A 22,015-nucleotide genomic window follows, 5' to 3' on the forward strand; every position below is an offset into this window, starting at 1 on the left:
CAGGCTGGGGCCCACCCTTTGGCTCATACTCATACTAGCTCCAGGCCCACCAGAGCAGGTGCTCAAAGCAGGACTCTTCTCCTAGAGGCCTTTGGCTTGGTGAAAGGGCTGAGCCTAGCTCCTCCTGAGGTTTTGTTTGGACTTTTTGTTTGTTAATTGTGGTAAGGACACTTAACATGAGAGTTTTAACAAATTTTTAAGTATACAACATATTATTATTGTACAATGTTGTACAGAGGACCCCTGGAGCTTGTTTGTTTGCTTACCTGAAACTTCATGCCATTGATTAGTGATTCCTCAGCCTCTGGCAACCACCATGCCACTCTTTGATTCTTGAACTTGACTATTTTAGATACCTCATATAAGTGAAATCATAAAGTATTTGTCTTTCTATGACTTGTTTATTTCCCTTAGCATAATGTCCTCAAGGTTCAACCACGTTGTTCCCAGTTTCAGGATTTCCTTCTTTTTAAAGGCTGGATAGTATTCAATTGTTTTTTGTTTTTTGTTTTTTTTAAGATTTTTTTTATTTATTTATTTGAGACAGAATGAGAGAGAGAGAGAGCACATGAGAGGGGGGGAGGGTCAGAGGCAGAAGCAGGCTCCCTGCCAAGCAGGGAGCCCAATGCGGGACTCGATCCCGGGACTCCAGGATCATGACCTGAGCCGAAGGCAGTCGCTCAACCAACTGAGCCACCCAGGCGCCCTGGATAGTATTCAATTGTATGTATATATGTCACATTTTGTTTATCCATTCACCTATTGATGGGCATTTAGGTTATTTCCACATCTTGACTATTGTGACTATTGTGAATAATACTGCAATGAACAAAGGAGTACTGACATCTCTTCAAGATCCTGAAAACAAACAAGTGGGACTACATCAAACTAAAAAGCTTGTACATGGGGAGAGAAACAATGGAGTGAAAAAGCATCCTACAAAATGGGAGAAAATATTACACACCTTACATCTGGTAAGGGGTTAATCTCCAAAATAAATAAGGAACCCCTACAATTGTAAGAACAAAAACACAAACTAGTAGCCCGACTGAAAAATGGGCTAAGGACTTGAAGAGACATTTCTCCAGAGAAGACATACAAATGGCCAACAAGCTTGAAAAGATGCTCAACATCACTCATCATCAGAGAAATGCAAATCAAAACCACAAGGAGATAATCACTCACACCTGTCAGGATGGCTATCCTATTATTAAAAAAGAAAGAAAAAGATACCAAGAAAACAAGTATTGATGGGGGTGTGAGAATTTGGAACCCTTGTGCCCTGTGGGTGGGAATGCAAAATGGTGTGGCTTCTATGGAAAACAGTAGGGACGTTCCTCAAAAAAGTTAAAACTAGAACTACCCCACTATCCAGTGACCCCCCCCCCCCCCCCCCCCCCCCCCCCCCCACCGCTGGGTATTCATGCAAAAGAACTGAAAGCAACATCTCAAAGAGATATTAGCACTTCTCTCAAAGTCTTTGCTACTCGGCTCCCTACAGCAGCGAAGGAGTCCCTCTGGCTTTTAAACCCAACAAAAAAACCCCACACCCCGGCCCCGCTCCCAGGACGAATCCTAGGTTCTGTACCCCCGACCCCACCCCACCGCCCCTCGCCCAGACCTGCCCGCCACGGATAATAGAATTTCGCTCCCTGCCGTGGGTCTCGGCCCAGGCCAGAGCACGCCCGGGGAAGGCGCCCCGCGGGAGGTCGGGGCGAGCTAGGGCTGTGGGGCCATCGGGCCGTCGTCAGGCGGCCGCGCTAGCCGGAGCAGCGTGACGCGGCGACCGGAGGGTGGCGACGCGGGGGCCGAAACGGGCGGTGCGCTCCCGGGCGCCCGGCTTCCTGGGCGGCCGCCAGCCCTGCTCGGCGGGCGGGGGCGGGGGCGGGGGCGGCCTTTTAAGGCCGGGACGAGTGGCCCGGCCCGGGGTCGTCAGCCGCGCAGGGCTGGCCGCTGTCACACGCGCCCCGCGCCCCTGCTCGGTCCCGTCCCGCGCGCACCCGGCGCACGGCGCACCCTCGCGCTCTGGGACCGGATCCGGCCCCTCTCCGAAACTCCTCATGGGCCCCGAGGCCGCCTGCCCCGGGAGGGGCCTCCTGTCTCGCCTCCGGGTGAGGACCTGGATCGAGCCCGTGGTGGCCTCCACGCAGGTGGCCGCCTCCCTCTACGAGGCGGGGCTGCTCCTCGTGGTGAAGGCGTCCTTCGCGGCCGGGGCCTCCTCCAACCACAGCGCCAGCCCGTCGCCCCGGGGCGCCCCGGAGGACCAGCAGCAGAGGGCCATCTCCAATTTCTACATCGTCTACAACCTCGTGGTGGGCCTGACGCCCCTGCTGTCCGCCTACTGCCTGGGCTGGCTCAGCGACCGCTACCACCGCAAGATCTCCGTCTGCGTGTCCCTGCTGGGCTTCCTGCTCTGCCGCCTCGGGCTGCTCCTCAAGGTGCTGCTGGACTGGCCCGTGGAGGTGCTGTACGGCGCGGCGGCGCTGAACGGGCTGGGCGGCGGCTTCTCGGCCTTCTGGTCGGGCGTCATGGCCCTGGGCTCCCTGGGCTCCTCCGAGGGCCGCCGCTCCCTGCGCCTCATCCTCCTCGACCTGATCCTGGGCCTGGCGGGGTTCTGCGGGAGCATGGCCTCCGGGCATCTCTTCAAGCAGATGACGGGGCACTCCGGGCAGGGCCTGGTGCTGACGGCCTGCAGCGTGAGCTGTGCCACTTTCGCCCTTCTCTACAGCCTCTTGGTCCTGAAGGTCCCTGAGTCGACGGCAGGTCCCAGCAAGGCGCTCCCCGCCGTGAATACGGTGTCGGGCACGGTTGGCACCTATCGTGCCCTGGATCCTGATCAGTTAGACGAGCAGAGTGTGGTGGGGCACCCTCCCTCTCCTGGGAAAGCACAGCCCCCAAGGACTATCATTGCCCTGCTCTTTCTGGCTGCCATCATATATGACCTGGCCGTGGCGGGCACAGTGGATGTGATACCCCTTTTCCTGCTAAGGGAGCCTCTCAGTTGGAACCAGGTGCAGGTGGGCTATGGTATGGCTGCGGGGTACACCATCTTCATCACCAGCTTCCTGGGCGTCCTGGTCTTCTCCCGCTGCTTGCAGGACACCACCATGATCGTGATCGGTATGGTCTCTTTTGGGTCAGGAGCCCTCCTCTTGGCGTTTGTGAAAGAGACATACATGTTCTACATTGGTGAGTCTGGCGTTCCCGGGGAGGCAGGACAAGGACACTGCGGACCCCTAGAGTCAGGGGGCTGACATGCTATGGCTTAGGTGTGGTGTGGCATGGTGTGGCCTAGGTGTCCCAGCTCAGCACCAGGGACTGGACCTACTGCCTAGGAAGGGAGACAGGATTATGTGCCATCGAGTTAATCTAGTTGCACTGTACCGTGTTATCTGTGTTGCCCACTGACACGTTATCAGAGTGGTGCCCGTGGCTCTAGGAGGTCAGGGGAGGGTTGGTCAGTGGTGCCTGCAGTCAGGAGGGAAGGTTTCGGACTGGCCTTAGGAGAAGGGGTTGGATTTCTTCTCTCCAATTTTAAAGGGATAAAACATTAACGTAATCAGGCTGGAAAGGTCCCTTCATTAAAATCATTTCAGGCGAAGCATGGGCTGTTCAAAAATGCATGAAAACTCTCCATAAATGCCTTCCACAACCAATGTCATAAATTCTCTCAAGGAAGCAGAATGAAGTTTCCGTCTGACGACCACAGGCAGAGGGCCCTAATAGAACTTTCTACAATGACAGACATGTTCTAAATCTGTGCCACCCAATATAGTAGCCACTAGCCACGTGTGGCTATTGAGCACTTGAAATGTGGCTGGCACAACTAAAGAACAGAATTTTAAATCTGATTTTATTTTAATTCATTTACATAGTCACATGTGGCTAGTGGCTAATGTATTAGAAAAAACAACTCTAGTCAGTTACCACAGGCTGTCCCTTGGCTGAGGTCACGCATCTTGGGAGACACCTAACCAAATGGCAACTTAGGTCTGGCCACCTGCCCGTTAGATGGGCCACGTGCAAAGGCCAGGGTGCCCCTCTCCCCTTCCCGCCACCTCGACCTCTCCTCTTCTCTCTCCACACACACACACTTAAGCACACACCGCACTGGGATTATGAGTAAGGCTTGAGGGAAGGAAGGGCGTGTGGCAGCTGTGTAACGTGGCACACGTTCCTGGATGCAGTTTGCCAAAGCTCCCGCCACCGTCTCCCAGAGGGGGTCGTGAATGGTGCCAGAGGACACGTCTGTCCCAGCGACAAGGCGAGGAGTCTCGAGTCACTCCATCATCAGGTCTACTTCCCTAGATGCCACTTCACTCTGCCAATGCAGACACCCTTCCCTATCCATCACCATGTCAGCTGTGCCCCACCACCTCACAGGTGGGTCTGTGGCATCTCTGGCACCGTCAGAGCTCAGGGACTCAGCCTGCCCCAGGGTGGGGGGTGCTAGTCCTCCAGCAGAGAAACCACTACTTCCAGGGCAAGCCCATGGGGGCTGCAGGGAGAGGGAGGGTCCTGGTGAGGCTTTTGCTTTTTTCTGATTTACTCCTTGGCCAAGGCTGGGCACAATGAGGAGTGTTCTTGTGTGATTTCCTTCCAGCCCGAGCCGTCATGCTGTTCGCTCTCATCCCCATCACAACCATCCGATCAGCAATGTCCAAACTCATAAAGGGCTCTTCTTATGGTAAGTAAAAGAAGTCTCTCTGAAGTTCTCTGCCTGGCCCGTTTCAGAGCTGCTTGGCTTGAGGCACAGGGTTCAGACTTGCAGAAGTCCCCCGAGAGTTCCGGAAGCTGCCTTGAATACACTAGGAACACTCTGGGGTCCAGCCAGGGCAGAGCAGGTGAAAACAGGAGGGTGGGAAAGACTCAGAAAGTCAGTCACTGAAAAGCCACAGTCAGAGGAGGATGCTACTATCCACGGGCCGCAGAAAGATCCAGCTGGATAGAGGCAGGGGTCCCAGTGGAGTGAGCCGAGATGGGAGAGGGAGTTCTGGGAGGGATGCAGAGCCTCCTGAGAGCTCCCTGGCAACTCGGCTAGCTGGTAACATGGAAGGGACAGCAGCACATCTTCTTGGTAACCCCCGTCCCTTCCACAGGAAAGGTGTTCGTCATCCTGCAGCTGTCCCTGGCTCTGACTGGGGTGGTGACCTCCACGGTGTACAACAAGATCTATCAGCTCACCATGGAAAAGTTCGTCGGCACCTGTTTTGCTCTCTCCTCCTTTCTCTCCTTCCTGGCGATCATCCCAATTGGGTAAGACAGGAGTGGAGTCTGTGGTTTGGGCTAGGGCCCTGGGGCATATATCAGGGCCTGCTGGACCATCTCCAGCCTATTATCATAAAGAATTATATTTGTAGCATTTAGGCATTAGGGTTCTGAGTCGGCTCTCCCACAAAGAAAAAGTCCTCCTGTTCCCCACAAGCTAATAATATGGCAATATGGGAAACCCCCAAAGTCCTAAATAAGAACATAGGGCCACACACAGCTGGCATACTTCCTGGCAGTTAGGTAATATGGTTTTTTTATAAGAGCCTCATACACTTCCTTGTAATCAGAGGCTGGGATTAGAAATCCTCTTGAACCACTTCCACCCCTTTTGTTTAGGTCCTTTTAGATGAGAACCATCTGCCTCACTTCTGAGTATTCTTGCCAGGCCCTCCAAGGGCTTTGGCACCTGGAGGCCTCTGTGCTCAGTGTCCCCTCCCCGCCCCCGCAATCTCACACGCCACTGGACTGTGTGAGCTCCCCGGATGACTTAGGAAATTCCTTTGACCTCTCTGGGGGAGTTGTCTCATTTGTCAAATAAGAGCATTCAAGTCAGAGAAATAACAGACAGGAAGACCGCTGGAGAAGCCAAAGAGAGGAACTCCACTCCCAGGGTAAGAGCACCAGCCTAGGACATCACCAAAATGGACCCAAATGGTCTTTGATCAGCCCTCTCCAGTGCAAGTCACCAGTGCAAGCCACACTGCAAGCCGTATACGTGATTTTAGGTTTTCTAGTAACATTTGAAAATGATACAAGTAACAGGTGAAATTAATTTTAGTAACACATTTGATTTGACCCAATATATCCAAAATATCACTCTAACATGTAATCAATTTACAAAAGTATCAGTGCGGTTTGGGTTTTTTTTAAGTCTTTGAAATCTGGTATGTATTTTATGCTGACGGCACGTCTCAGTTTGGACTCAATCTGCACATGTTTCAAGTGCTCAGGGGCCAGTGCAACCAGTGGCTACTACATTAGCACAGCCTTGGATGGTTTGGGCCCATTTACCCCTCCTCATTTAGCGAGGTCCTGTCATGCTTGTATCAATCCCACCAGAGGAGAAAGGAATACAGTAAATGTATCCACACTAAGGGGCAAGGGATTTGATAAAGATTTGCATTTTAGGGGACCTGCCTGGTAGCACAGAGAGCTCTATGTATCAGTAATGGTGGTATTACAGACAGCCCAGTAGAAACCAGTTGAAGGCAGGTTGGAAGAAGCGGAAAGTGGGTGGCAGTAAGGCCCTTGCTAGAATTCTCATATCATGTCATAACGTAGCTCCCTGCCTACACAAAAGGTTGAGCCTCTTGAGCCATCAATCATGAAGGCTCTTTGCTCTATTTCATGGTTGAGAAAAGAAAGATGGGAAGATCAGAAAAGGAAGGAAGGAGGGAAGGAAGGAACAAATGAAGGAAGGAACGAAGGGAGGGAGGGAAGAAGGAAGGTCAACAGCTGAGAATTTGTGCAAGCAACAGCATGATCAAGAGCACCCTCTTGGCCCTGTTCTCAATTATTCAAGGTGTGGGACTGAGCCAGACCTGTCCTCAGACTGCCCAGCCCTTAGGCCTTTTCCTGAGCCCTATTTTTATGTGAGTCTTTGCTGAATGGGTTGGGTTCAGCTAGACCTAGCATGCAATGCAAATTTCCCAGCTGTTTGCCCAAGTAAGTAATGGATCAGTAGCTGTGCCACTTGGAAGTTATCCAGCCCTATTTGACTGGGAGATGGGTGAAATAGTCTCATTAACCTAAACAAACAAAGGAAAACAAAACAAAAGAAAGAAAGCCTGACTAGTTAATGTGTGGCATAGCTAGACAGATAAATGGACAGATGAAAGCCATGAGAAAATACAGTAATTGGTTCCTTTCTACAGTTTCGTTGCTGGGCCTTTGTTAAGAGACTTTAGTCGCACATGAAGGATGTGGGCCACTCTCAACCCCTCACCCCAGTGCACTATGTAACATGCACTTGGATTTGGTCATACTTTGTGAAAGGTGTCTTCCTTAGGCCCTGCAGGGTCTTCGCAATCTTCTATCACAGATGCAGGGACAGAATCTTGAATCCATCAGGTAAATACTTGGGTGCGTATGTGAATGAGGCACTGAAGTAGTTGATCATTATTTCTCTCTCTTGTAGTCATTTAGCAGTAAAGAGACATGCAGGCATATAAAGCCTCATTCGCTGCATGCTAGAATCACCTAAAAAGGTTTAAAAATCCCTGATCTCTGGATCCCACCCCCAGAGATTCTGACTTAGTCAATCTGGAGTGCAGCCTGGGCACAGGACTTTTTAAAAGCTCTCCAGGTGATTTGAATATACAACGAAGATTGAGAACTCTGGTATAAAGGGAGTGTTTCCATTACCTTTCCCTTCCATGGAGTCACTAAATGAACAAGATCCTGAAAAATTCTTACAGCAAGACGAGGCCAAGGCTGTACCATCAATCAAGCGAGAGCACCAGGGAAAACCAATAGAACTTTCTAACTACAGAGAGAAAAGCTACATTTCAACAACATAAAAGCCCAGAAAGGCACGTCAGAGCAGGGGAACAGAGGACACAGCGGAGGGCAGAAGGCTGGGAGGAGAAGTCCTTGAGCCAGAGCTGCCAACAGCCTGTTTGCAAGAAGGGACTCTGCCCCCAGCCCTTCCTGGTACCGAAGTGAGCCAATTTCACGTTACTGTTGGAGAACCCGCCTTCTCCTACTTGCTCTTCTTCTGTGCAATTGGGAGATGCTAAAGGAGTAACTGTCTGGCTCCATCCACCGGCAACCTACTTGCCTCTCTATTCTTCTCCGCCCTCCCCACCCTTTTTAAAATAATAGTAATAATAGCAAACATGTAAATAGCCCTTTTATCATGTGCCAGCTACCACTTAAAATATTGTATATATTTTAATGAATTGAATCTTCCCCCAAAGTCCTCTGAGGTCATCACTATCATTATTTTTGCAAATAAGGAGACAGAGACCCTAAGGTATTCTGTAACTTGCCAAATGTTCCACAGCCAGTAAGTGGCGGAGACAAGAGTTGAACCCAGGCAGTCTCCGACCCGCCACAGGGCACCGCTTCTTAGAAGAGTCACCAGTGTCTGGGTCCCATCTCCTTAGAGAGCTCCCTGCGCGAGCCAGCTGCTCTCTCCTGAATGCTCACTGAGCTGACACGTGATCTACCACCCTCTCTCTCCTCAACCTCCATCCGCTCCACGGTCAGCTTCTGCAAAGGTTGGTGTGCACCTTCTGTGTCCTCACCTCCCACTCATGTTTCAACCCACCCACCTGAGGCACCCCCCCTCGACCACCAGAGAGCTCTTCTCACTAAGGCCACTAACCAGTCTTCAAGGCTGGATCCAGTGGACTCCCTGCAGTCCTCATCCCACATGATTTCCTCACGGCCCCCACACCGGTGGTCACTCTTCACCATCACTGGGCTTTGTCAACGCCTCATCGCTTCTCGGCAAATCTCCAAATGGAAGATTCTTTGGGGCTCTGCTCTGGGTTCTCACTTCATATTCTCTAAGCAAACTAAAGTACTTTCAAAACTTCAAATTACCATCTAAGTTTCCAAAATTGGGTTCTTGATGCCCTCCTACGCCTGTTGCCTCTCCAGTCTGTGCCACCTCACTAAAAGGCACCACCACTCAGGAAGGAAGAGAAATCTGAGTCACCAATGTCCTCCCTCTTCTCCACCTCCCCTCACCTCCAATCCATCAGGCCTCACTGATTCTACCTTCAAAGCAGGCCTCGATTTCATCCTTTTCTTTTTATTGCTACTGCTACTACCCTGAGGCCCGAGCACTTGAACGACTGGATTAGCCTCTGAACCATGCCCCCCAGGTCCACTCTTGATCCACCCCCCCATCCTCCCTCCACCAGGTGCCCAGAGCAATTTCCTTCAAGTGTTTAAACAGATCATGTCATCTCCTGCTCAAAGCTCCGCACTTGGCTCTCACTGCTCTTAGGATACAACCCGAATGTCTTCCCACGGACCACAAGGCCCCGCGTAATCTGGCCTTGCCAACCTTCCTAGTGCCTGTTTCTGCCGCTCACCACCCTCCCCGACCCCATGCGTCAGCCCCAGTGGCTGCCCCTCATGTCCTTCCCCCTTCTGCACCCGTGCCCTCCTTCTTAACCCAGCTAGCTACGGTCTTAAACACGATTTTCTCAAAAAGGATTTGAGACAATCCCCTTCTCAATCTGAATTAGGTCCTTCTATCATATGCTCCCAAAGCTTCCTATACTTTCCTTCATAGCACGACAGTTGATGGTTAGTGATTATCTTTACACAAGCCTGCCCACCCGACTGTAGGCTGCCTGAGGGCAGGAACGAATCTTCCGTGTCCAGCAGAGAGCCTGGCATGTAAGAAGTACTCAAAAAATATTTAAGGAATGATGTTAGAAGGGTGTGGCCCCTCCTCGCCAGCACGGTGAACCTCCACCCCCCCCAGAGCTGCCTGTTGGCCGACCCTGAAGGCGGGGGCTGGCCACCCCCTCGTGGCTGAGCGGCCGGGTCTGCGCAGGGCTCAGCTGGAGTCAAGCCTGCAGCCTGGCATTCACGAGGTCCTGGGCTAGCTGCCTCCACGGCTGGGCTTCCCTGCCAGCTTTGTAATACGAGTTTTGTTTCAAGTACAGTAAGTGCTCCTCCCTGTAGAGCCCTGGGGCTTATTGAAGATGGGAAGTCAGAGTTCTTGGAAGTTCTCACAAAGCTCTCCCTTAGAAGGTTTGGAATTTCGCTCACACCCCATCCAGCAGCTCCAGGAGTTGGCCATCAGCCAGGAAGAGCTGTGCTCTAGCCTAGAAACTGAGGCTCCTAGAGCTCAAACACAGGAAAACCCAAGGACCCCGGAGGTGGAAGGACATGCCAAACGTCACACATCCAAGACTTTGACTCAGAGCTCCGAATTCCTATGCATCCCTTTAGCTACAAATATTTGAAAACAATGTAATGAGGATTTGTGGAAGAGATAAAGGGGCTATGGAAAGGCACAAGATGAGGCAGCCAATTCTGCTTGGGATTAGCCAGTCTTGATCTTGAAATACATGTGGGAGGTCATCATCAGGCAGAAGTGAGATGGAGAGAGATTCTAGGAAAAGGAAAATGTAGACGCAAAGGGCTTGAGATGTTTTAGGACTGGAATGGGCCTGGAGTGGGAGAAGTTTCCTTGGGCCATCTCTCCACTCGGAACAGTCTTCTGGGCATGATGGACAGAGCCTCTCAGGCGGCTGTTGGTGGGAAGGAAAAGGCACACCCTTTGCCCCATTCCAACTGCTGGCTTGTAATTCTGGATTGTAAATTCTTACAGCATCGTGGCCTATAAACAAGCCTCGTGGTTGCAATATGGAGACATCACGGAGACATGAAGGCACTGACCTACGGGAGCTGCGAGGACCAGCAACGGCAGAGGCCCTCTGAAGGCAAAGGAAGGGACTGGGTGCTGGTGACCAAGGCAACCCACCGCCCCCAAACCCCAAGTCCCAGCCAGAGTTGGCCTCAGAATGACCCGCTCCGGCTCAGGGGTCCCTGGTGGGTGGGGAACACCACTTTCTTGGTGATGGAAGTACTTTCTCAGCTTTCAGATGTCCCTGCTAGACAGAGGTTGGGTTCCGGGGGCAGTAGAGTGTGAAATTTCAAGGGTTATATGCAGGCTGCATACACAGTCATGCCAGACGCACAAGGGGCTTCAGACGGTAGCCCCCTTTCTTCCAGGAACTGTCTCCAGGACTCCAAGGTACAGCTAACTAGTCACCTGGGTGCTGTGCTGGGAGTCCCATGTGAAAACTCAAAGCATACATTTTCAACAGCCTAAGGGGAACACAGAGCGGATGTTTTATAAGAACTCCCAATGTTTTAGAAGATTTGGGGCTCCGGCTCTTGGCTTCAGGGTAGTTTTATTGCCGTTGTTACTGTTGCTTTTAAGAAGCAAATATCAAAAGACTTTCTTTAGTGGAATATTATACTGAATATTTTCAGTCAACAATACTTCCCAAAGTGGGTGGTGTGAAGGGAGAGGGGAGTGGAGATATGCTAAGAGCCATTTTATGTTGAGGTACCTATTTTTATAGCCTATTTTACCTATACATACAGAAAAGCAGACTCACTTCCTAATAAAATTGACATTTATTGTATTTGTGTGAATCATTCTTCTCTGGCCAGACTCCCTCTGTAACTCCAGGCATGGCATTCTTATACTGGGGTAAAACTTAAAGCTACAGAATGCATTTAAAGCTCCAAGGATTTGGGCTCAGGGAGTCTGCATCTCTGATCCCTTGCAAGGAAGAAACTAAACTTTCTGGCATGTCTCCTGAGGTCCCAGAACCAGGCTAGGTGCTGAGATATGGCAAGAATGTGACGGCTCCTGCCAGGACAGCATGTGCTCTCTAGCAGGTGTAGAAGACAGATCAGCCAGCAACAATGCATCCTATGATACATGCTAACATAAGGGAGCAAATAACCCAGATTTAGGAAAGCAGGGAAGGCTTCTCAGAAGAAGTGGCGAATGGAAAGACTGGAAGAATAAGGAGTTACCGAGGCCAGAAGTTAAGGGCCAGTCCAGGAAAAAGGAATCACAAGTTGGAAGGCCTGAAGGTGAAAATATCTCCAGATAGAGGAATTCAATATAAGGGGAGGGGAGGAGGGAGGGGCAGGTATCAAAGGGACAGGATCAAGACACGAGACTGGGGAGGTAAGGAGGAACAACACACAAACAGAGGCTTAAAGAAAAAGGTTTCTCTTTAAAGTAATGGGGCAAGCTGGTAGAAATTTTCAGGCAGGGGCATGGAACATGCTCTTGCATCCCTGAGAATGAACTGGGGGGTCGGGGGGTGGGGAGGAGCAGAAGGAGCAAGCACTACTTGCAGAAAGGAGGCAAGAGCAGAGATGCAGTAATCTAGGTGACGGACGATGGAAGACTGATGCTGGATAAGGAGCTACAAGGATCGAGAAAAGTAGAGGGACTTAGAGAATCCTTGGGAGCTAGTGGTCAATGGGAGCCAGGGACAGATGAACTGCAGAGGATGAGGCAGATGGAGGCAAGAATGCTCAGATTCGGGGTTCGGGCAACTAGGAAGAAGGCAGAGCCTCTCGCTGAGACAGGCAATGTGGATGGAGGAGGGGGGAAGGGAGGAGGAGTTCAAGGCCACGCTCACCTCTCTAAACTCTCACAGTTATGCTCCTTCCTCTGGACTCCTTGCCTGCTGTCCCAGCCCCTGATCGGCTCCCCAACCTGGATGAATCTTATCGTTGGCTGCTCCATTCCCTGTTCCTGAAAAGCTGGCTTGCAACATCCGAAACATTTCCTTACTTGCCCACACTCGCCCTTGCCATGAGCTTCTGGGTTTTAAGCAGAGCTGGGCTCTCGAAGCCCCAGCACCGGTTTCTTTTCAACCCCGCCCGTCACCAAGACAGCAGTTTTTGGACACTTGCCCCAGGTCACCAATTCTTCTAAAGGATGTTCTAATCCCTTTGATGTTCTCAAAGTGTCGTTTCTGGACCAGCCCAGCATCAACACCCCTGAGGAAGCTGTTAGAGATGCAAATTCTTAGGCTCTATCCAAATCAAACTCTAGAGGTAGGGCCCAACAACCTGTGTTTTTCACAAGCTCTCAAGCTTAAAAACAGTATTTTTATCTTTGGGCCTTTTTCTCCTTAAGAACTTCCCCTTCGCCCCCCTGCTCCTCTCCCTGCATCCTTAATTCCTGAGGCCCAGAAAGCCCTGCCCTTTGTACTCTCCCCAGGTAACCTAGTCTGCTCCCAGGGATTCCAGAACCTCTTCCCAACAACTGGTCGACACCTCCACCTAGATTTCCTCAAACAAAAATCCAAACCAAATTCTTCTCCCTCTCCACCATCTAAGCTTACTCCAACCTTTATATGTTCATCCTGTTTTTACAGGTCAGTGAATGGCATCACCTCCCAGCTCCCGGGCTGGAGACCTCCACATCATCTCTGAGCCCTTCCCCTCACCACAGAAATCTCTTGAATCCATCTCTATTCCTATCACCTCTTGCCATGACTTTTATGATCTAGTCCCATCTATTCCCTAGGGCTTCAGTCTGACCACAGTCCTCCAGCATACTATCTCCAGCACCTTCTTAAAGCAGTTACAAGAAATACATACCCCCCCCCCCCCCCCGCTTTTTCAATTGACAAAGCAAACGGGAAGGATTGTTATGGGAACGCTTGATATTTAAGTTGGCCATATTTATACAAGTAATAGAAGAGTCTTCCCGTAAGAGCTATTACATAGTGAGTTCTGGCACTCGGGTGCTCTGTAGACTTTACTGCTTGCTAGTCCTGTTGGCAACCCTTCTGGGAAAGCAGGTTTTCATCTCAAAGATCAAAATACTAAAGTTCAGAGGGATGGGACTTCCCTAAAGCCACAGAGCTAGCAGGTAGGAAAGCTGAGATCCGATCCCAAATCTCTCTTATCCCACCTTGCTGCCTCATTTTGTATGACTACAGTCTTGTATTAGTGATGTCTACTGTCAGCTCAAGTCCATTTCTGGTGGATTGCCGTCATTAGGTATAAGCTAGACTGAGCATTCTAGTCTCTCTTCGAAACACACTCTAACACTCTAATTAAACACAGACATTTCTTCTTGCCTTACAGATTTAAAAAAAACAAAAACCAGGGGCGCCTGGGTGGCTCAGTTGGTTAAGCGACTGCCTTCGGCTCAGGTCATGATCCTGGAGTCCCTGGATGGAGTCCCACATCGGGCTGCCTGCTCAGCAGGGAGTCTGCTTCTCCCTCTCCCACTCCCCTTGCTTGTGTTCCCTCTCTCGCTGTGTCTTTCTCTGTCAAATAAATAAATAAAATCTTTAAAAAAAAAACAAAAAAACAAAAAAACAAAAACCAAAAAAACCATCATGGCAGGGGTGCCTAGGTGGCCCAGTTGGTTAAACATGTGCCTCTTGATTCTGGCTCAGGTCATGATCTCAGGGTCGTGGGATCAAGCCAGCCCTGCCAACCTGCCCGCCAATCACGGCGGTTACATACAGATACTAGGTAGTTTCTTCATCTCCTCCGATTGGTGCCAACTTGTAAGACACAGGAGAAGGTAAACTGAGGGTAAGTCTACAGAGACGTGAAAAAGAATTAAAATAGTTCAGTTACGTGTTTTTCCTGCTGCTCTGTACATCCTGATTCCTGCAGGCTCATTCATCTCTGTGGAGAAAACAAGGAAACACAACACAGGGCACGCACGTCTTCTTGCTGTACGGAGTGGCGCAAAGGACAACAGGACTCAAGGTAAAGAAAGCATCTTTCATAGGTTTATTGGTCCATTAAGTTAATTGAGGAAACCTTTTAAATTTACAAGCTAATAGTTTATCAAGCAATACAAATTCTTTTGTTTACCCCAAAATGTAATACTTAATTTCATAGTAAACAATGGACAGAATTTTTTATACACAGATATATGAAAAAAAGGGGACAAAAACCTCGTGCCAGCATCAAAAATGCAACAAAAACTTCTTTCTTTTACAATCTCTGGGTTCCATAACAAAGGAAAAAAAAAAAGGTGACATTCTTTTTAACGTTTGGTAGCTTCATGAAACAGAGACTTTGACCTGGAGATAAATCACTTTCTCATCTACACACCTTCTTGAGCACTTTTTTTTTTTTTCTTCACAGCTTTTGATTTGGCTTATTGGCAGCATGGAGAGAAGAGAAACACATTTACACGGAGGACTTTATCAATACCTCGGGGTGGGGGCTTCTGTTAAAATTTTAAATGTGAAGAATGATTTCTAAAAATAAGAAATACAGTCCATCCTTTGGACATGACCTACGCAAAAGTTTTGAATCTCTTTTTCAACAGTTAAAATACAAGTTAGAAAGTTTGCTGGCAGTTTATTGTATGGGAAGATATCAGATGGACATCCTCTCTCAATGTATTCCCAACACACAGACATCAAGGGGGTCGGCACACAAGACGTACAACGGACAGGGCATCTACTGGACAGGACCAAAACCTCAGGAGTGTCCCGGTGAACCGTGCTGACTGTGAAGAGCTGCTGGTTTGTGGCTCCACAAAAGCCCAGCTGACCTAGGTGTCCTTTGATCACACCGATTCACACTTTGTCTGCAACCTCCCCTCCCCTCCCTGTTTCCACACTGGGGAAACAGCCATCCCCCTTCTGTCCTTCCAGTACCATTGTGACTGCAGGGCTGGTCTGAGACTGAACCACCTGTCGAGCGGGGGTGTTGACAGGTGTCACCTGCTCTGAGACCTGGCCCATGGGGAGCCCGGGATCACCCGGTGAGGGGGGTGGTGCAGCCAGGGGAGGTGCGCGTGTAATACTCAGTCACTGGCGTTAATAGGGAAAGCTCTGCGAAAATGGACTAAAGTATGTGAGGCAACACAGTAGGTTTTACGTTTTTGGCATTTCAACCTGTGGAGAATTTCCATCTGAAATATGCTGATCTGAGGCCCACCCCCCGGCCCGTTCCCCGGTTATCTTTTTAAAAGCTGTTCAGTAGAATCGGGGTAAACCATTAATATTGTCATAATCTAGAGTTCTTTGTATCTCTGTGATTTGTCGATGCCGACACCATATGACCTCTACAATCAAGAGTGTGCAGAAAAGCACTGAGTTAATCTTTCACACTTTAAAACAAACAAACAAACAAAAGCGGTTCAGTGGTCCCTGTGTTTCCTTACATTATCAAAAATATCATTTGGCAATAGCAACACTTAGCTTTCTCCTCCCAAAAGGCAGCCCTAATTATGAACCCCACATTTTTGTTTCTTTAAGAGGGCTGAGGATGGGCTACGTTAGACCTCTAGCATTAAGCTGAACAACCAGTTACAGGTCTAAAAACTTCTATCCAGAATCTAAAACAGATTAGGCAGATAAGGCAGATTAATAGGCGTTGACCATTCTCAAAAAGCAGAGTTAGGCTTTCAACAGTCTGTGGGCCTTTTTAAAAGTCTGGGTTTGTTGATTTTCAAGTGCTAACTAGACAGAATGTTTCTACATGACTCAAATACCTTATTGGTTTTGTTGAAGTTATTTTTTCCAAAGCACTTACCTGCAGGCTATCTAGAGTAGTAAAAACATCTGTTTTTTTTGCTGCCACACAGAACAGGTTAGACAGCCATGCCCCAGAATGCATTTCAAACACATCTGATTAAGGAACAACAGTCAAAGTCCCTGACACAAAGGTCCTTCCTCCGCCTTTTCTAATGCAGACAGCCCTGGGCACGCTCTCATCCGGGCAACTGTAGGGAGACCAACCATCCTTAAAACCAGAAAGCTAACCACCTACTGGGTGGACTGATGAAAAAATCAGGTTTCTGGTTTATTCGCTAAATCAAGAAAGCATGAGGGAGCAGGGAACAACTCCGACACACCCAGCTCCATAGGTCCGTCGGGCGCAGGGGAGGACATTTTCCTCAACTCTACTGACAAATAACACCTGCCACCTGAATGGAGAAAACGTAAGAGGGCCTGTCCGATGTGTTACCATCTCGAGGACTCTTGAAAGCGAGAAGGCAAACCCAAATTCCCAAAATGTTTTGTAAGCGGGGATCACCAAAGCCAGTTTTACTCCAGCCTTACGGGGAGACTGCTCAGTTTCCACGGGCCTTTTGAGTAGGCATCTGGGAAGGCGGGGAGCAGGCTTGCTGAGCCCGGCCCTGACCACAGGTGGTCCACCTTCTGAGCAGGGGCGTTCCTCAGGGAAGCCGTCCCGAGACCCACACAGACAAGGCCAACACAGACCTGGTGTGTGTGTGTGTGGGGGGGTGGATCTCACTCTCCTGCCCTCTCTCAGGACAGAGTCTAAAGAAGGACTACTCTCAGTCCAATGAATGGCGTCAGAACAAAGCCAGGGGCCCGGGATTTCAGTGCCATGGACGGCAGGGCCCAGGCCCAGGCCCTCGGCCTCCGGGTGTGTCCTGGGTTGATACCTGCCATCCCAAGAGAGAAACTCCACTTGCAAATGCCCACCCAGCCACCATGCCCTCCGTCCTCTAAAGCACGACTTCCTGCCATTTCAACACAAAGGCGGCCTCACAAGAGCATTTAAATCCCTCGTGTGGATGGTGACTGACAAAACATTTAATTCCACAGCATGCAGCACGCACTCCAGTTGTGGCTGAAATTTGGCACGAAGACAAACTTCCGTTACATTCACCACGATCCCCGGAGTCGTACCTGTCGTTATTCACCTAAAGACAGGTGTCTGGCGAGTTCAACAAGCAGCACAGTGAAATACGAGCCATCCTCTCCATAATTGCACTTATCTGGGGTCACCGGGAATCATTATTAAGTCCTATTAAAGGATGAAACCCAACCCCACACCTGGCAGTGTAACGTGTTTCCTCCTCGTTCGGGAAGAGCAGTAGTTCTCTGCTTTGGGCGGAGGAGCCTAGAATCTTCTTGTGGGGCCGGCACATGAGAAGAAGCGCAGTGTCCGGACCCTGCCACGAAGCACAGCTGCTCACTTCAACACCTGCTTCTCTAACATCTGCTCGGTGTCTAAGAATTCTCTCTTCTGCCTCAGCCTGGATTTTTAACCTGGGTGAATGAACCTTTCACTTCCCACACCCAAGGGACAGTGGACAGGGACCACTCTCCATTCCACGGCCATGTGCTCGAGACTCAAAATCTGTCCAAGTCTGTCTGCCTGAGGTCAAGCGTGTCTTCAAGCAAAAGCCCCCCGGACATAAATACGAGAGAAGAGGGAGTGAGCTCAGCCCCACGACTTTGGAGCCAAGAAGGATGGGGCGAGGAAGCCTCTTACAAGGCAGTCTTTGGCACGCAAGTCTCCAAGTGACTTCGCACAGGGAATCACCTTTGTGCCCACCGAGGGCAAGGGGCAGATGCCCGGGGTTGTGGAGCCTCAGGGGCTGAGGGACCCTCCCTCACGGCCTACCGTGCCTTCTGTATGGGCCAGCCTCCTCACCTCATCGGACGCCAGCCTGAAGAGGAAGGGGCGAGGGTCCCTTCTCGGGGAAAGTGCATCTCTCCAGGGAAGTCTGTAACGTGCGCTGGTTCTCCCAGCTCTGCTGTCAATGCTCCCGCTCTCCCTGGTGTCTTCAAGCACAGAAACATCACGTGGGGCACAAAGAGAGAAAGACAAACCCCGAGATGCTGGATTCCCCTCGGCCAGTCTTCTGCCTCCAATAATGTATGGAATGACTACATCCCCCCACTCCCTTCCCGTGCGTCCCAGCGAGGAACCCGAGGACTTTTTTGAAGGGTTGCTTTCTTTCCCAACTAACCTTAACACAGGAATGCTCCCGGGCATTGGCAACTAGCAGCAGATGAGGTTCTGGTCTTCCCGTAACTCTTTCCACAGTTCTTTCCAAGCACTCGTTACACTGGACAACATTTTTAAAGCACACATTCCACAAGGCAAGGCTTCGCGCGTTCCTGCTGATGAGCACTTGCTGCTAAGGTCAGTCTAGTGCCTTCCACAAAATATCGATAGAGGGCCATCGACCCACTATTAGATACACAACCCTGTTCTACCAGCAAACTGTCAGGTCGGACCCAGACGTCCAGACCCGCACCGACGGGATGGTGTAGAGGTAGCATGAAACACGGACTCGCCACTCAGGGCGGCTGGACTGTCCTTACCCTTCTGCTTCGAAGAGATCGTTTCTAATTGTGCCAAGCTGAAAATCCTGCACTGCAGGATCTTGGAATGGCATGAGTGGGTCTGACGGTACAGGCAAGTACCAAATGATAACAAAACTTCTAATTTAAACTGTGACTCATTCACACACGATGAACAGAACCGCCGTGCCGCTGACGTCACAGCGGCGGCCGCCCGGGGTCAGCGCCGCAGGTGGACGCGGGACGGAGCGATCTTGACATGCCGCACAGTGCCCCGCATCTGCGGGTTAACTTGTGTCTGCGCCCGCATCTTGGCCCACAGCTCGCTTCGCTACAAACAGACTACCGCCTCTTTGAGGCTCAGATTTATCATTTCAGAGGGGATGAGCCACAGATGAAAGGACACAACGTGACCTAGGCAGCTTCATTTCAGGAGGAAACAAGATGAGTTGGAAGATAGATCCTCTTTTGTCTGCTTTGTGTTGATTTGCAAAGAGAGCAAACCTGGTCGTGGTTCGAAGTGAAGACTGGAGATGCAGCTGGCGGTCCCCAGGGGTTTGGCTGCAAATGGAGGAGATCCTAGCTTATCTAGAAGCAAAGACGTTCTCTGTTACACTTGTCATCTCCGAGGCCCATCCGGTTACTGACTTCTCTTCCTGACCGGGGAATTATCAAGGGTTAAAGCACTTCATGTAGAACATTCATGTTGAGTTTACAAAATCTCAACTGGGTCACGACAGCGTTAACAGCCTCTCACCAAAAGTTTGCCCAAACATTCAGTGGACACGGCAGGAAAACATTAAATGAGGAATTTCGGGTGAGGTAAAGGCAAACTGCCCAGGGCAGGCGTGGGGATGGGGCCTGGTGTGTGCCCACCGAGCCCAGCAACTGGGGAGCTACTCTGACTTCCAGACAACACGGATTCCCCACAACAGGACTAATCTCTACTCTGACGGCACTTCACAAGGCAAAAGAGAACATCGAAGAACTTCACAGAGAAAAATGCACCTTTTTCCCCCCCCATTTTACAAGTTTCCAGTCTGCTGCATTCTAGTGTCAGAAACAAGTTTGGGGAGCACTGCCCCCCTCGGCTTCCCGAGGTATCGCGTGAGGACAAGGACACTGGCTCGCTCGCTCTAGCACAGATGCATACAGACACTGAAATAAACGGTCCTGAATGAACCAGAAGCAACAAGACAGCTGTCGCTCATCACAAGCAGGCGGCGGGCCGCACACACAGCTGCAGGCCACCGTACGTTAGTTAAGGGCTTTCCACGGAGGTACCGACACCTCCTTCTAGGCCGAGACAAGTCACTGCCCCACGGGGGTCCGTTCCGCAGTCACCACGTGTCCACGGACAACAGGGGCTGCCTCCCGTCCGTGCCTTCCTCGTGTCCTTGAAAAGCAAAACCCGGGCTCTCTTCCACCACAGGCAACTCTGCGGTCCCCGCAAACAGGAAACCATAATGCGATGTCAGAATGTCAGCTGGGTCGTCTCGTCCCTCGGCTGCAAATCTTCTTAGTGTTCCATTTCGTAGGTTCCTTCGCGCCACGGAGGAATGCTGTTTCGTGGAGAGATGATGATAGCCTTGCGGACTCCACTAAGGAATAGAAACTAATGGAAAACCACCGGCGGGCAGACGAAGGGGGTGAGGGGCGGGCAGGGAAAGAAATACACAAAGGAGAGATGCTTCTCAGTGCCGTCTCTCTGCACGACAGGGGCGTTCCAGTACACCATGCCCTGTGTAGGCAGGAGAGTCTCTGTCCCAGGAGGGGACTTACTTGGCCTCTTGTTTCTCCTGCAGTAGTGGAATGATCGACTCCCACGCCATGAGGCACTGAAATGACAACGCACACACACGCACAGTATCAATATCAGATTTCAGGATCAGGCTCTTTGTTCTCCTCTGATCTAGCCTCTCACTGTTAATCTCTCCGTCTTATGTACTGGCTAAGTAATGTATGCATGTCACGTCCAACATCTACACATTATTATCCATTGCTATTAGAAACTGGGAAGGTGACAGGTGTTTGAATACATCACCCCCATCTCTACCAAAGACAGCAGGGTCTCGGCAAGGCCTACATGCACTGTCCCTGGAGCTCATAGCTGGTGAGTGGAAAGGTACTCACTGGAAGACATTCTTTTCCTTCAAAAAGCAGAAAAGGTAAGAGGCTGCAAGCCTTCCATGGGGCCCGACGTCCTCAGCCAGGTTGAAGACATTGCTCCAGGTGGTGGGTAGGACTTGCTGAGGATGCAAATCATATTGGCATGGCCCAGCCACCTGACTCAAGAGGGGGCTCTGAAACCCCGCTCTTCTTTACTGACCTCAGCTTTGGTTGTATGGGCCACTCTTGGATCTCCCAAAAGGGAAAATGGAGGGGGGGACTCTATTTATTGAGTTTCACTGGGTCCAAACACGATGTATTTTACATTCACTATTGCTAGTCCTCACAATTCTATGAAGTAGAATTATTACTTATTACACACACACACACTTCATAGATGGAGAAAATGAGACCCAGAGAGGTTATATAACTTGCCTAAGACATGTAGCTAGTAAGTGGCCAAATCTTTCCACTACACCAATCCCCTTTCATTCCAGATCCTTGTGAAGGGCCAGTGTCCGTATGCACTGAACTTAAAGACTGTAGGAGCACCCTACTTAGCGAAAGGATCCTCCCTTTGAGCCATCTCTTGCATGAAGGGCAGGCCAGAAGAACCACACAAGGCCTTCCTTAGAAGCAGCTCGGGCTGAAGCAGGACTTTGTGCTGAGTCATCTGGGGAGGAGCTCTGAGCAGATAGGAGGAGAGAGGCATTCTTCGGTCAAGCTGGGGAGCAGGGTGGCGAAATTGCTCCATGCTTCCTTCCTTAGTGACTCTGAAGTCAGAGAAGAAACTAGACTAGGACCCTGCCCTCCATAAGGAAGGCTGGGGAGCTTTCAGGAACTTGCTTGCAGTGAGAGACCCCATGCAGGGTCCATGGCACCTGGGCCCTGCTCTCTCCCTAGGCCATCATCTCAGATCTAGAAAGGTCCTTCTCTGTCAGCAATAGGGAACCAAGGCCACACCAGATTTCTTTCCAGTCTTCAAATGCTCAAACTTCTTCCCATCTCAGGGCCCTTGCATATGTTGTTCCCTGTTCTCCAAGTCTTTGTCTCTGAGACCCAGGTTAAATGTT

General features: G+C 50.4%; 2 protein-coding genes across 3 annotated transcripts in view; one reads left to right on the top strand and one right to left on the bottom strand.

Annotated features, from left to right (window-relative positions):
• Window positions 1-1,941: 1,941 nt before the first annotated feature.
• On the top strand, window positions 1,942-11,393 carry SLC46A2 (solute carrier family 46 member 2). The gene is made up of 4 exons (XM_035016033.1): window positions 1,942-3,189; window positions 4,604-4,687; window positions 5,100-5,256; window positions 10,571-11,393. The coding sequence occupies exons 1-4, from the start codon at window positions 2,061-2,063 to the stop codon at window positions 10,626-10,628; spliced, it is 1,428 nt and encodes a 475-aa protein (XP_034871924.1). The 5' UTR covers window positions 1,942-2,060; the 3' UTR covers window positions 10,629-11,393.
• Window positions 11,394-14,515: 3,122 nt separating this feature from the next.
• SNX30 (sorting nexin family member 30) overlaps window positions 14,516-22,015 on the bottom strand; it is a 111,142-nt gene continuing 103,642 nt past the window's right edge. The window contains exons 9-10 of one of the 2 annotated variants that reach the window (XR_004681240.1): window positions 18,497-20,671; window positions 14,516-18,308 (exon numbers count right to left, since the gene is read on the bottom strand). Coding sequence is in view for 1 of the 2 variants with exons in the window: in XM_035016034.1 (XP_034871925.1) it covers window positions 20,612-20,671 (60 nt within the window). In the remaining variant the exon portion in view is untranslated. Of the gene's footprint in view, window positions 20,672-22,015 lie in introns of both variants that reach the window. The other variant, XM_035016034.1, reaches the window with a different exon arrangement.

Source organism: Mirounga leonina, unplaced genomic scaffold (genome assembly GCF_011800145.1).
Source record: "Mirounga leonina isolate KUSES-001 unplaced genomic scaffold, KU_Mleo_1.0 Mir_170, whole genome shotgun sequence".
In the NCBI taxonomy this organism is placed as follows: domain Eukaryota; kingdom Metazoa; phylum Chordata; class Mammalia; order Carnivora; family Phocidae; genus Mirounga; species Mirounga leonina.

Excerpts from the sequence above, each read along its gene's own strand:
- SLC46A2 (XM_035016033.1), top strand. The coding sequence starts at position 2,061 with ATGGGCCCCGAGGCCGCCTGCCCCGGGAGGGGCCTCCTGTCTCGCCTC. Across the intron at positions 3,190-4,603 it reads GACATACATGTTCTACATTG|CCCGAGCCGTCATGCTGTTC; the intron begins GTGAGTCTGGCG and ends ATTTCCTTCCAG. Across the intron at positions 5,257-10,570 it reads CTGGCGATCATCCCAATTGG|CATCGTGGCCTATAAACAAG; the intron begins GTAAGACAGGAG and ends AAATTCTTACAG.